Here is a 15,361-nt window from a genome sequence, read left to right on the forward strand (position 1 = left end):
AAAAAAAAAAAAAAAAAAAAAACTGCATTATCTCTATGCACAGGATTTCATCAGAATAAGAAGTATATAAAAATCACATTAATTTAAAGATTATCATTTATTAAGCAGTCTTAGATGCTGATTTCTATCTTTATTTGGTATTACCTGTATTGATCCCCAAAGGTGTTTGCGCAAACTTACCTTTGAGTCTGGAGGAGGAGCCAAGCCAAGGAAGGAATAAATAATATTCTCTTCTTTTGCAGAGAAGAAAGAGTCAAAATCCTTGAAGCAATGAAAAAGAAAGTTTAAAACGACTGCACACTTTTGAGCAAGTTTATTTACAGAAACTGATCTTTTTTATTTATTAGTCATTAAGTGAGGAGCTCACAAAAAAAGTCATCCCAGTTTGCTTTGTCAAAGATGACTAACCTCCAAAGTTAAGAAATCTAACCATGAACTTTACATCTGTGGGTTGGTTTTTTTTTGTTTGTTTTTTGTTTTGTTTTTTTTGAGACAGAATCTCACTCTGTTGCCCAGGCTAGAGTGCAGTGGCATGACTTTATCTCATTGAAACCTCTGCCTCCCAGGTTCAAGCGATTCTCCTGCCTCAGCCTCCCAAGTACCTGGGACTACAGGCACATGCCACCACACCCAGCTAATTTTTTGTATTTTTAGTAGAGATGGGGTTTTACCATGTTGGCCAAGATGGTCTCAATCTCTTGACCTCATGATCCGCCTACCTCGGCCTCCCGAAGTGCTGGAACTACAGGCATGAGCCATGGCGTCTGGCCCCTACGTTTGTTTTTATACACTTCGTTGTGCCTATATACCACAGCAAGAGCTCGCACGCATGCGCGCACACACACACAAACAAACACACACACACACCCTATCCATGCTCAGGAATTGCTGACAAGACCCAAATACACACAGTAAATGGCTTTTCCAAGTTTCACACCATTAGCTAGTTTACTTATAATCTGGCCCTACGTTATTTGGTCCCTGATCAGCTGAGACTAAGATGACACAGGCTATCTATACTGCAATTAAAGTAGCTCTAAGTGAACAGATGCATCTCAGGCCCTCCCAATATGACTTGGAGAGTGGCTGTTTTGGCAAAATGCAAACAACTGGAGTGACCTGAAACTTTGTAGTGGATTGAAATCTGATGCTCAGTGAAGCTCCCACCCCACACCAGATCCTTCACCAGGCAGGTCCTTCACCAGAGCCAGTCCTTTACCAGGCAGGTCCAGCCCTAAAGCAACTTCCCAGTAATGCAGCTGTCAATAGCTTAGAAGAGTTTCAATTTTTTTTTTTTTTTTTTTTTTTTTTGAGTCGGAGTTTCGCTCTTGTTGCCCAGGCTGGAGTGCAATGGCACAATCTCGGCTCGCCGCAACCTCCGCCTCCTGGGCTCAGGCAATTCTCCTGCCTCAGACTCCTGAGTAGCTGGGACTACAGGCACGCGCCACCATGCCCAGCTAATTTTTTTGTATTTTTAGTAGAGACGGGGTTTCACCATTTTGACCAGGATGGTCTCGATCTCTTGACCTCGTGATCCACCTGCCTCGGCCTTCCAAAGTGCTGGGATTACAGGCGTGAGCCACCGCGCCCGGCCAAAGAGTTTCAATTTTTATAACTAAAACATAAAAGATATTCCCTGACACTATTACTGCCAATCTTTGTCATCAGGGCCTTGATGCAATTTCAACAGTGTTGCCAAAAGGCTCACAAAGTCACAGGCATTTGTCCTACTTAACAGGGCAACACACAAACCAACTTAGTTGTTCTTTGCCTACCCTACTCTTAGTGTATGTTAAAAAGCATAAAACCAGCCAGGCATAGTGGCTCATGCCTCTCATCTCAGCACTTTGGGAGGCCAAGGTGGGAGGATCCCTTGAACCCACAAGTTCAAAGCTAGCCTGAGCAACATTTCTAGCAAATATACAAAAATTAGCTGGGCATGGTGGCACACACCTGTGGTCCCAGCTACTTGGGAGGCTGAGGTGGGAGGATCTCTTGAGCCTGGCAGATCAAGGCTGCAGTGAGCCATGATTGTGCCACTACACTCTAGCCTGGGAAACAGAGCAATACCCTGTCTCTCTCTCTGTCTCACACACACACACATAAACACACACACACACACACACACACACACACACACACACACACACACACGCACACGAAGCTTAAAACCAAATACAGGTCACAGTTATTGGGAAAAAATGTTATGTATTCCTGTGTGTTATTTTTATTCAAAGCTTTACTGTTTTCCTATCCATTGCCTCAAGTCTCTCAGTGATTAGTTTTATTCTTTTATACTGAATACACGTTTGGAAGTTGCCTCAAATCTTAGCTGAAAGGAATATAACGTCATGAGTAAGTGCAGGAACTTTGGTATCAGAAATTCTGATTGATTCCCAGAGTACATTCTTACTAAGCATTGTTAAAAGATTACATCAGATAATGCGCTAATGGCAGTAGCAGTATTAAGTTGATGAAATGTAATAAAGTAAATCTATACTACTTCCCAAAAATTCCATATATAAAGTTCTGAAAACTTTAGTTGGCCAACTCCAGATTTCAAGGTTTTAGAAACTATTAGAAAACAAAGGTTTTCTTATAGTCGAGTGAATTATCTTTTGCTTCAATTTAAGAACAAATACCTTCTGCAGAATTTCAAAAGGCTGAAGAACAATTCATCATTATCTTTAACTTGATGCTACCAAATATATGCAGAAAATAGTGAACATAAAACAGGTTTTCAACTTACAGTTCTGCTACTATGGCAGATTAGAGCCCCTGAGAAGCTGTCTCAAAAAAAATTTCTTAACCAAATCAAGAAAAAAAAAAAAAAGAATAAATACACTGCTGAGCTGGCATAAGACTCTGGCCAGTGAGAACATGAATCCTGAGAGTAAGCACACACCAAAGCCACCACTCATGCTGAGAGTTTCTGACACACACAGGACACCTTTATGATCACTTTGATGCTGAAGAGGAAAAAGGGGGAAGTAGATAAAGCCTAGAGCCTAGTCAAGGCGGGGAGTTTCATAAAGCACACACACACCACAACTCCAGAAGGTTCTGCCTTCAAAGTAAATGTGAATGGGAAATAACCCTGCCACACAGAACAGAACGGCAGGAAACTTCCCTTATTCAACTTTGCTACTGAGTGGAAGGGAAAATATTCTCTGAGAATATATAACCACACATAGAATTCATGAGAGGCTGAAGTTCAAATTCCCATGCCATGTGTGATACTGAAAAAATCTTAAAAGGAAATCTGAGTTTAAGATGTGTCTAAGTTTGATATTGCTCTAAGAAAACTAGCAGAAATAAACTCCAGGCCTCAAAGAATATCCACAGCTGTGATTTGAATGTGTCCCCCAAAAAGTGTGTGTTGGAAACTTAACCCCCACTGCAACTACAGCAGTGTTGGGAGGTGGGGCATAAAGGGAGCTGTTGAGGCCATGAGGGGGCCATCCTCATGAACTGATTAATGATATTTATGGAAAGGCTTGAGGCTGTGAGTTAGATCTCTCCCTTTCTCTTGCTGCTGTGATGCCTTCAGTCATGTTATAATGCAGCCAGAATGCCATGATCAGACACTGCCCCTTGATCTTAGACTTTCCACCTCCAGAGCCATGAGCCAAATAAACTTCTGCTGTTTATAAACTACCCAGTCTGTGGCACTCTGTTATAGCAACACGAAACAGACTGATACAGACACAAATACAGTTTTTAAAAATGAGCAGTTTGAAGTCAAAAGTCACAATATAAATAAGGGAATAAAAAGACCACGAGTGAGAGCAAGAGGAAATAACAGAAAGTGAAATTTGAAATCAGAATCAGATATCAGAATTATCAGGCCAAGAATATAAAATCATTATATTTAATATACTTAATGAAATCAAAGAGAAACTTGAAAACAGAACAAATAGCCAGAGAGAACAATCAAGCAAATTTAGAAAAGAATCAAAAAGAACTCCTGAAAATAAAAAGATGTAATAGCTGAACTGTAAAACCCAATATGTGGATTAAACAAACACACATGAAGAGAAAATTAGCAAATTGGAAGACGCAATCAAAGAAATCATCCAGGCTGGGTGTGGTGGCTCATGCCTGTAATCCCAGCCTGTAATCTGCCTTTCCCTTAAGAGGCAGAGAAGGGAGGACTGTTTGAGCCCACAAGACCAGCCTGGGCAACATAGAGAGACTCTGTCTCTATTTTAAAAAATAATAATAAATGAATAAACAAATAATCTAGAGAGGAAAAAAGAGATGAAAAATGTGGAAGAAATATTCTTGTATGAAAACAGTATGAGAAAATCTAACAGATGTCTTACAGGAGCTCTTGGAGAAGCAAAAATAGAGATAATAGGGGAAAACCTAAACTCAAGGATATAATTGCTAAAAATTTTCTTCTTTTAATTTGATTTTTTGAGATAAGATCTCATTATGCTGCCCAAGCTGGTCTCGAACATCTGGGCTCATGCAATCCTCCCACTTCAGCCTCCCAACATGCTAGGATTACAGGCATGCACCATCTTGCCTGGCCAATTACTAACAATTTTCTAGACGTATTAAAAGATAACAACCCTTACTCTCAGGAAACCCAATAAATAATTCTAAAGTAGATAAATAAAAATAACCAAACCTAGATACATCATAGAGAAATATTAAAAGTAGCCAGAGAGAAAGAGGAAGAAGAAGAAGAGGAATAGGAAGAAAAAAAGGAAGAGGAAGAAGAAGAAAAGAAGAAAGGATAAATAGAAGGAGAAAGGGAGGTAGGAAAAGAAAAAGGAAAAGAGAAAGTTTCCCAATAAAAGAATAGCAATGAGACTGACAGCTGACTTCTCAATAGCAACAGAGGCCAGGTGAAAGTAAAATAATAATTTCAATGTATTTAGAAAAAAACAACCATTAACCCAGAATTCCAGACTCAGTAAAGCTATTTTTTCAAGCATGAAGGTGAAAAAAAGACAGTTGTCTGGAAAATATCTTCTTTTAAACAAACAAAAACTTAGAGAAGTTACCACCAAGAGACTTTCACTTAAAGAAATGTATAGGATGTATTCAGGAAGAAATTCCAGATGGAAATCTGAGATTCAAGAAGTAAAGATAAAATTACTAGTAAATATGTAGGTAAATCTAAATCTGAACAATCATTGACTGTACAACCAATGAACAGAAATGTCTAATTTGTGGAGCGGGATAAGAGGCCAACTAAAATACTGAAAAACCAAACACATGTAAATAGAGAGTGTGATTATGGTTAAAGTGTCTAAAGGCTCTTATAATGTTTGGAACAGACCAGGCATGATTGTTCACGCCTGTAATCCCAGCACTTTGGGAGGCCGACGCAGGCAGATCATCTGAGTTCAGGAGTTTAAGACCAGCCTGGCCAACATGGTGAAATCCCATCTCTACTAAAAATACAAAAAAATTAGCCAGACGTAGTGGTGCGTGCCTATAATCCCAGCTACTCATGAGGCTGAGGCAGGAGAATCACTTGAACCTGGGAGGTAGAGGCTGCAGTGAGCCAAGACTGAGCCACTGCACTCCATCCTGGGTAACAGAGTGAGACTCCATCTAAAAAAAATAAAAATAAAAATGTTTGGGACAAAAGTAACGATACTGATTATCTTTAACTAATTAAAATTAAGCATGTGTGTTAAAATAGCTAAGTTAACCACTGAAAGGATAGATTATTTGAATTAAGGGGAAAATAAAATTAGAAAAAAAACACTTTAATCAATAAAATTACATCAAGAAAAGATAAAAAAGACTGTAAAACTGAAAAAAATTAAAAGCATATAACAAAGTAGAAGAAACTCCAAATGTACTCATAATTTCAATGCATGGGTCAAAAAAGAAAAGGTATAAATGTTTTAACATGTAAACTTAAAGAAAATACTGCATATCAAAATGTATGGAATGAACTGACAGTACTCAGTGAGAAATTTCCAGCCTTAAATATTTACATTAAAGAAGAAAAACGGTTAAAAGTGAGCTAAGCCTCTAACTTAACATTAAGGTAAGTCGGGGAAAAAAACCAAAGTGTATAGAAGGGAAAAATGATAAAGGCAAGAGCAGAAATTTTTTAAATAAGATAAAAATTAGTTATAAAGATATAAGTATAGAGAGAACAGAATCAATAAGTTAAAACACCAAAAACAAACAGACAAAAAACTATGAGCAAGATAAATTTAAAAAGAGAGAGAGAAGATACAACAGACACATAGGAAAGAAGAGAGGATATAACTACCTATTTTAAACAGGTAATAAAAATATCTTATTTAAAACTTTGGGGGATGTTGATAATGGGGTAGGCTCTGCATGTGTGGGAACAGCGGGTATATGGGAAATTTCTGTACCTTCCTCTTAATTTTGAATACAAAGTTATACTAGACTTTAAAACTTAAAAACAAGCTCAAAGCTAGGCACATTGCACTCCAGTCTGGAAAACAAACACCCTGATTCTTAAAAAAAAAAAAAAAAAAAAAACTTAAAACATAGATGAAGTAAACATCTTAGAATTTATGGAAACATAATTATGAAAACCAACTTATGAAAAAGTAGAAAACCCAAACAGTCAATTCATTAAGGAAACTGAAGTGTTTCCCGCAGGGAAGAGCCCAAGCCCAGTGAGCTTCCCAGATGAATAAGAAGCTCTCTAAAAGAAAATTATATTTGTTTGGGAACAGGGGATGGCAATGGAAACACGTGTCATCGTAAGCTATGCACATATTCAGGAAGGTAAAGGAAGACAAAGGTTTTTAAATGAAAAAATAAAAACCTGTGTCTGGGCACAGTGACTCAAACCAGCAATCCCAGCACTTTGTGAGGTCAAGGCAGGATAATTGCTTGAGCCCAGGAGTTCAAGACCAACCTCAGCAACATAGGGATATACCATCTCTACAAAAAATACAAAATTTAGCTAGGGTGGTGCCACACAGCTAAAGTATCAGCTATTCAGGGGGCTGAGGCAGGAGGAGGATCAATCGGGTCCAGGAGATTGAGGCTGTAGTGAGCCATGATCATGCCACTGCCCTCCAGCCTGGGTGACAGAGCAAGACCCTTTCATTACAGTGACTATCACTGGTGCAGAGGGGGAGGGATGTGACCAGGGAGAGGCACACAAAGGACTTCCACGTTCTGATAATAGTACACTGTCCTTCTTAAACTAAATGGTGCATACAATGGTAGCTCATTGTATCATTCCTTTTTAAATTATATACATCTTATCACATTATGACATATTTCAAAATAAATTTTAGGAAGATAAAATAGTTTGTTCAGTAACATCGATATGTTGAGAAGCCCTCTCCCCCCCCAATTGGGTTTGCATCCTGTCTTTCCTTACAGCCCTGTATACCTGGAGACACTTGTCCCTCTGCTAAATGGGCACCTCTTGTGCTGAACAATCCAGTTCCCCTTAGGTTGTGTTCAGTCAGGCTCAGGCTATCTTGGTCCCAGGCAGGCACCCTGGCCCTTACCTGGGCTGAAATGCACAGATGCCAACTTGTCATCAACAGATGTGTCTGCTCTTTCCAGTTCACATTCTTCTGCCAGGCAGGGAGCCTGGCCTCAACTATGCCTGGCTTCCAGTGTGGTGTCTCCTTTCTCAATCTAGCAGTTGTCTGCCCTGGCTCTTGAGATAATATCTTCATTTGCTCTGCATAGAGTAGCAGAAGTTCAAACTGGCAGGGACAGGAAGGCACTAAGGACTACCCTTGATGTCCAATCCCCTCGCTGCCCACTGAAATGTACTGCTTGCCTCTGGATTTTCTTTCCACCTACTGTTATCATTAGGCATGGCATATGGTTGATCATTCAAGAATCTTCAGAAGCCAGAGAGACCATTTAAGTAACAGTTATATACATTTTAATCATGTAGAAAGACATTGACAGGCCGGGCGCGGTGGCTCACGCCTGTAATCCCAGCACTTTGGGAGGCCGAGGCAGGTGGATCACGAGGTCAGGAGATCGAGACCATCCTGGTCAACATGGTGAAACCCCGTCTCTACTAAAAATACAAAAAATTAGCTGGGCATGGTGGCGCGTGCTGTAATCCCAGCGACTCAGGAGGCTGGGGCAGGAGAATTGCCTGAACCCAGGAGGCAGAGGTTGCGGTGAGCCGAGATCGCGCCATTGCACTCCAGCCTGGGTAACAAGAGTGAAACTCTGTCTCAAAAAAAAAAAAAAAAGAAAAAGAAAAAAAAAAAGAAAGACACTGACAATCCAGACTGACATTATTTTAAGCCTACATATCCTTCAGAACTTTTGAGTCTCCTTTTAAAATCTGAGCACACAATAAAAATAATCATGGGCTTACCACTTTCTGGAAACAAAGCCCTCTTCTTCATGAATGTACTTTTTTAAGTGTGTCCATAGACCACAGAAAAGCAAATTAAGCAACTCTTTCTTGTAAAGCAAACTACAAATACCTCTCTGAAGGTAGAACTGAAAAGAATTAAAAACAGTTAAGCACCTGGAACCAACCCAAATGCCCATCAACGATAGACTGGATAGGGAAAATGTGGCACATATACACCATGGAATATTATGCAGCCATCAAAAACGATGAGTTTGGGTCCTTTGTAGGGACATGGATGAACCTGGAAACCATCATTCTCAGCAAACTGACAGAAGAGCAGAAGATCAAGCACCGCATGTTCTCACTCATAGGCGGGTGTTGAACAATGAGAATACATGGACACAGGGAGGGGAGCACTACACACTGGGGTCAGTTGGGGGGAAATAGGGGAGGGACAGTGGGGGGTGGGGAGCTGGGGAGAGATAGCAAGGGGAGAAATGCCAGATGTAGGTGATGGGGAGGAAGGCAGCAAATCACACTGCCACGTGTGTTCCTATGCAACAATTTTGCATGTTCTTCACATGTACCCCAAAACCTAAAATGCAATAAAATAAATGGGAAAAAAAATAAAAAATAAAAATAAATAAATAAACAGTTAAGCATGAAATAATTTGTATATTTATTTCATTAGATCCATATTTGTTATAGGAAAATACATCTTAAAAATAGTAGTCATTTGGAAAATCTTTTCTTTTTCCTCCACAATTAAAATGAAGAAAAATTACTAGATCACAGCAACCTGGGATAAGAGATGACTCTGAGATCTTATTTTTATAGCAGAAAATAACTGTAGTACTTTTATCATAGGAGTTAACATAGGTGGAAAACTACATCAATATTGTGTCTACTGTAACTCACTTAAATTTAAAAGGATTAAAATAAGCAAACCAAGACTTTTAAAATCTTACTTTCCCTGGAAAAGCACTAGAAGAAACATGAGATGGTTCTTCTTATAATTTCTGAGCACAGAAAGCTTTTCTAAACAAGAATCAGAATCCAGGAATCACAACAAGAAAAGACTAATAAATTTGGCTACCCCAAAAAAATTTTACGTTCTGCAATGAAAAAAAAAAAATCCCCTCTGAAAGTCAAAAGACAAGTAAGAAATTGGAGGAAATATTTGCAACATCTGTGGTAATACAATTTGGCTGTGTCCCCACCCAAATCTCATCTTGAATTGTAGTTCCCATAATCCATGACATGAGAGGGACCCAGTGGGAGGTAACTGAATTATGAGGGTGGTTCCCTCATGCTGGTCTCATGATAGTGAGTTCTCATTAGATCTGATGGTTTTATAAGAGACTTTTCCCTGTCTTCACTATGCGCTTCTCTCTCCTGCAGTCATGTGAAGAAAGGCATGCTTGCTTCCCCTTCTACCATGATTGTAGGTCTCCTGAGGTCTCCCCAGCCATGCTGAATTGTGAGTCAATTAACCCTCTTTCCTTTATAAATTACCCAGTCCTGGGTATGTCTTTATTAGCAGTGTGAGGATGAAGTAATAAATATGGTCAAAGGGCTACTTTCTTTCATATGCAAAAACTCTTAGAAACCAATAAACATTACTTATAACCCAATGGGAAAATGGCAAACAATATGTATAAGTAAACATAGAAAAAGCACAGATAACTTATAAACATAGTTTTAAAAGATGTTCAAGTTACCCATAAAGAAAGAAATCCAAGTAGAAGCAATGAGAATTCATGTTTCATCTAAAGTTCCAAAAGTATGCAATACACAGTGTCATCAAAGTCACAGGGAACTAGCCACTCTCAAACTCAGCTGATGGAAATGTACAAACTGGTACAACTGCAACAGGGGGCCATTTGCCAATATTGATCAAAATGTGAGATGCATATGTACTTTAACTCAGATGTCTTCCAGGATTTTTTTTTTTTACTTACTATTGATCATCTTTCAGTTATAAAATATCAAATGCTTATCACAAATATAATTGTTCAATATTTCCTGTTGAAAAATATGATCTGCTCGTATCTATTTTGTGATGCTGTTTCCAGTAACACTTGGAAAAATCAGGGGTCACTTATTAAGGAAAAATTTAGGTTAAATCAGTCATAGTGCAAATAATCACTTCTCAAATTATGTCTTCTAAGTTTACATTTTCAGATAAAAGACACGAGGAAATGTTTGGTTTTATTCTCTGGTCATAATAGCACTGTGGGGAGCACTTTCCAGTTCACTAGAATATCCATTTAGACGATGACCACATTACTTTTTTTTTCTTCCCCCCCCCTTTTAAACAGCATGTAGTTAGATCTTGCTTTTTAATAAATCTCATCTGACAATCTGTTTTTTTTTTTCTAAAAAAAAAAAATAAAAGACGAAAGAAAGAAAAAAAAGAATGAAGGAGAGGAAGAAAGAGAAAGAGGAAGAGAGAGAGATAGCGGGGGTGTTGTTTTATTGCCCAGGCTAGAATGCAGTCTAAAAATGGGTATGCCTATAATTGTGCTTAATAATAGAGACATGAAAAAAAAAATGAGGGAAGAAAATAACAAACAAGCAGCCAACCAATATTTAATTGAAACCTGTAAATAGATGTGATGTGGTACTGATAGGAGTGTATATTTTGTGTATTTAAAGTGGAGAGTTCTATAAATGTTAATTAAGTTTACTTGTTCCGGATCTGAGTTCAAATCCTGGATATCATTGTTAATTTTCTGTCTGATTGATCTGTCTAATATTGATGTTGAAGTCTCCCACTATTATTGTGTGGGAGTCTAAGTCTCTTTATAAGTCTTATATATCTGGGTATTCCTGTATTGGGTGTGTATATATTTAGGATCTTTAGCTCTTCTTGTTGCATTGATCCTCTTATCATTATGTAATATCCTTCTTTGCTTCTTTGGATCTTTGTTGCTTTAAAGCAACTCCTGCTTTTTATTTATTTATTTATTTTTGCTCTCCATTTGGTTGGTAAATCTTTCTCCATCCCTTTGTTTTGAGACTTTGTGTATCCTTGCATGTGAGATGGGTCTGGACACAGCATACCGATGGGTTTTGGCTTTTTTTGCCTGTCTGTGTCTTTGGATTGGGGGATTTAGTCGATTTAAATTTAAAATTAATATATGTGAGTTTAATACTGCCATTTAAAGTTAGTTGGCTGTTTTGTCTATTAGTTGATGTAAATTCTTGATTATGTTGATGCTCTTTACTTTTTGGTATTTTTTGGAAAGGCTGATACTGGTTGTTCCTTTCTATGTGTAGTGGTTCTTTCAGAACCTCTTGTAAAGCAGGCCTGGTGGTGATGAAATCTCTGAGTGCTTGCTTGCTCACAAAAGATTTTATTTTTCCTTTGCTTATGAGGCTTAGTTTGGCTGGATGTAAAATTCTGGGTTGAAAGTTCTTTTCTTTAAGGATGTTGAAATATTGGCCCCCACTCTCTTCTAGCTTGTAGGGTTTCTGCTGAGAGATCTGCTGTGAGTCTGATAGGTTTCCCTTTATGGGTAACCTGACCTTTCTCTCTGGCTGCCCTCAGTATTTTCTCCTTCATTTCAACCCTGGTGAATCTGGCAATTATGTGCCTTGAGGTTGGTCTTCTTGAGGAATATCTTTGTGGTGTTCTCTGTATTACCTGGAGTTGAATATTATCCTGCCTTGCTAGGCTGGGAAAGTTTTCCTGAATAACATCCTGAAGCATATTTTCCAGGTTGGATTGATTCTCTTCGACACATTCAGGTACACCTATCAAGCGTAGATTAGGTCTTTTCACATAGTCCCATATTTCTTGGAGACTTTGCTCATTCCTTTTTATCCTTTTTTCTCTAATCTTGTCTTCTCGTTTTATTTCATTAAGTTGGTTCAACTTCTGATATCTTTTCTTCTGCTTGATCGATTCGGCTGTTAAAACTTGTGCATAGTTCACAAAGTTCTTGTGTTGCGTTTTTCAGCTCCATTAATTCACTTATATTCCTCTCTAAATTGTGTATTCTTGTTAACATTTCGTCAAACCTTTTTTCAAAGTTCTTAGTTTCTTTGCATTGAGTTAGAACAAGTTCTTTTAATTCACAGAAGTTTCTTATCATGCACCTTTTGAAGCCTACTTCTGTTAATGGAACACGCTCGTTCTCCATCAGGCCTTGTTCCATTGCTGATGAGGAACTGTGATCCCCTGTAGAGGGAGAAGCATTCTGATTTTGGGTATTCTCAGCCTTTTTAGGCTGTTTTCTTCCCTTCTTTATAGACTTATCCATCTGTGGTCTTTATAATTACCATCTTTATAATTGGGTTTCTGAGTGGACGTCCAACTTGTTGATTCCCAGCACTAAAATCTGAGCAACCCACTGTGCCGGCCAAAACAGTGGCGTTAGGATTGATGGTGCTTTTCTGACTCTGCACCAAGAACTGCCACACCAAGGCAGCAGCAAAACCACCTCGCCGGCCACAAGAGTCGCACTGGCGACCCGTGGGGCTCCTCTGCTGGGAATCTCCTGTTGCATGAGCAACAAAAATTCGTCTGAAAGTGTGGCATCCTCTTGTTCTCTGCGCTTTCACTGGGAGCTACAATCCCGAGCTGCTAGTGATCAGCCATCTTGGATCTCTCTCCCTCGTCTTCCAGGAATTTATCCTGCATACATATACACACTCATACAGAATACAAACAACTGTTATATATAAAGATGATTCCCACAGCTTTGTTTGTAATGGGAAGAGGCTGAAAACAACTTGAATGCTCTTTATTAGAGGACCCTGCCAAAAAATTATGTTAAACACAATGGAACATTTTGCAGACATTTAAAATATGGGGCGGCCAGGCACAGCAGCTCATATCTAGAATCCCAACACTTTGGGAGGCAAGGTGGCTGCATCACTTAAAGCTAGGAGTGTGAGACCAGTCTGGGAAATATAGTGAGACCCTATCTCTACAAAAAATAAAAAGCATTAGCTAGTTGTGGTGGTGCACACCTGTAGTCCCAGCTATGGAGGAGGCTGAGGCAAGAGGATCACTTCGCTTGAGCCCAGGAGTTTGAAGCTGCAGTGAGCTATGATTGAGCCACTGCACTCCTGCCTGGGTGACACGGCAAGACCCTATCATAAAATTAAAATAAATAAAATAAGCACGTGCAGCAGCTACACTGTGAACTCTGAGATGGGTTACTAGATAAACAGAACAAACTTGTATATAATACACTCTGATTTTTTAAATGACACTCAGTTGTAAATCTACATAGAAAATTTCTGGAAAACCAAACACAAAATTTACTGCCTCAGAGTAGGATCAGCTACAGAATTCAAAAGGGCCAGTGCAAAAGGAAAACATGAAGCCCATCCTTCAAAAGTTGTTGAGAATTTCAAGACCGCAATGGGAGAACATTAAACCAAATACAGAACTCTCCTGTGCATGGGATCCCAGATTACAGGACCACAGGGCCAGCCTGGCTCAGGGGAAGGTAGCTAGAGTGACAGGGGTCAGAAATCACAGGGGACACCAGATATAGTGGCTCATGCCTATAATCCCAATACCTTGAGGCCAGGAGTTTGCCTGAGGCCGGGAGTTTGAGACCAGCCTTGGTAACAAGGTGAGACGCCTTTGTCTCTACAAACAAAAAAAATTAAAAATTAGCCAGGCATGATTGCATGACATAGTAAAAGCCCCATAAAACTGCATACCTCAACCATACCTCGGCTTTCTGTTGAAACTGCTCTCTGTAACCATGATATGACAGGCAAGCAGTCCAAACCCACGCCATCTTTGCCCCTGCGACTTGTAATAACTAAGGTCTGTAATTTCCACCCTACCTAGACAACGTGTAAACTAACGCTTATCTTGACTTCTGTGAACCACTTAAGTAACAATTGAAATGTCCAAAGTCCCCTGGCCCTTGGACTGTCCGAAGCCCCTTACCCTCACCCCCAACCAGGAGGTGGTTTATAGAATGTCCGAAGTCCACTGGCCCTCAGAATGCCCAAAGGTCCTCGCCCCCACTCCTGCCTGGGAGGTGGTTTACGGGCATAAAAGGTCTTGACACCCTCCTTTCGGGGCCACAGGTTAAAGAGACGCGAGTCCTCCATGGTCGCTGGCAATAAAGACCCTGCAATTTGGCATATTTTTGTCTTGGTGTTGACTTTCTATGCTCGCTCTGGTACAACAATTGTACCACGGCACCCCAACCTGGGCAACAGAACAAAACACTCTCTCTTAAATAAATAAATAATGAATAGAAATGGAGGGAAATAATTTTCACTAGAGACCATTTTGAATCACCTTAAATTTTCAGAGTGGGTATATATATTAATTTCTCAATTATATAATAGAAATTATTTTATAAGAAATAAATTCCTAGGCCGGGCGCGGTGGCTCAAGCCTGTAATTCTAGCACTTTGGGAGGCCGAGGCGGGTGGATCACGAGGTCAAGAGATCAAGACCATCCTGGTCAACATGGTGAAACCCCGTCTCTACTAAAACTACAAAAAATTAGCTGGGCATGGTGGCGCGTGCCTGTAGTCCCAGCTACTCAGGAGGCTGAGGCCGGAGAATTGCCTGAACCCAGGAGGCGGAGGCTGCGGTGAGCCGAGATCGCGCCATTGCACTCCAGCCTGGGTAACAAGAGCGAAACTCCGTCTCTAATAAAAAAAAAAAAAAAAAAGAAATAAATTCCTCACCACCATCATCCCCCCTAAAAATATATTATTCCTTTCCTCATCCAACAAGAGCCACAATGTTTAGAAATGTGGGTCAGGTAAAGGAAGGTGGGGAAGGTGTGGGTAGGATAGGAGTGAGGGGTGGGAAGGAATTTGAACTGGACCACATGTTCACCTTAATATATGCTACCACATTAAGATTGTTTGAAAACACTTCCACACCCACAAGACTTTTGACTAAGTCTCTGAAGAATGCTAACACAGCCACATAAGTTTGTATAGCCCTGTACTGGGTTGAACAGTGTCCCCCATAAATCCATGTTGGTCTGGAACCTCAGAAAGTGACCTTATTTGGGCTAGGCATAGTGGCTCACACCTGTAATCCCAGCACTTTGAGAGGCTAAG

The 15,361-nt window shown here is 39.7% G+C and overlaps 1 protein-coding gene across 2 annotated transcripts in view; it reads right to left on the reverse strand.

Annotated features, from left to right (window-relative positions):
- The window catches only part of LOC116550806 (SH3 domain-binding glutamic acid-rich protein), a 65,771-nt gene that overhangs the window by 39,171 nt on the left and 11,239 nt on the right, over positions 1–15,361 (reverse strand). For both annotated transcript variants that reach the window (XM_032276859.1, XM_032276858.1), the window contains exon 3: positions 181–261. In XM_032276859.1, the coding sequence (XP_032132750.1) occupies positions 181–261 (81 nt within the window). The remainder of the gene's footprint in view (positions 1–180; positions 262–15,361) is intronic.

Source organism: Sapajus apella, unplaced genomic scaffold (genome assembly GCF_009761245.1).
Source record: "Sapajus apella isolate SASKATOON/1434 unplaced genomic scaffold, GSC_monkey_1.0 scaffold8, whole genome shotgun sequence".
Lineage (NCBI taxonomy): Eukaryota > Metazoa > Chordata > Mammalia > Primates > Cebidae > Sapajus > Sapajus apella.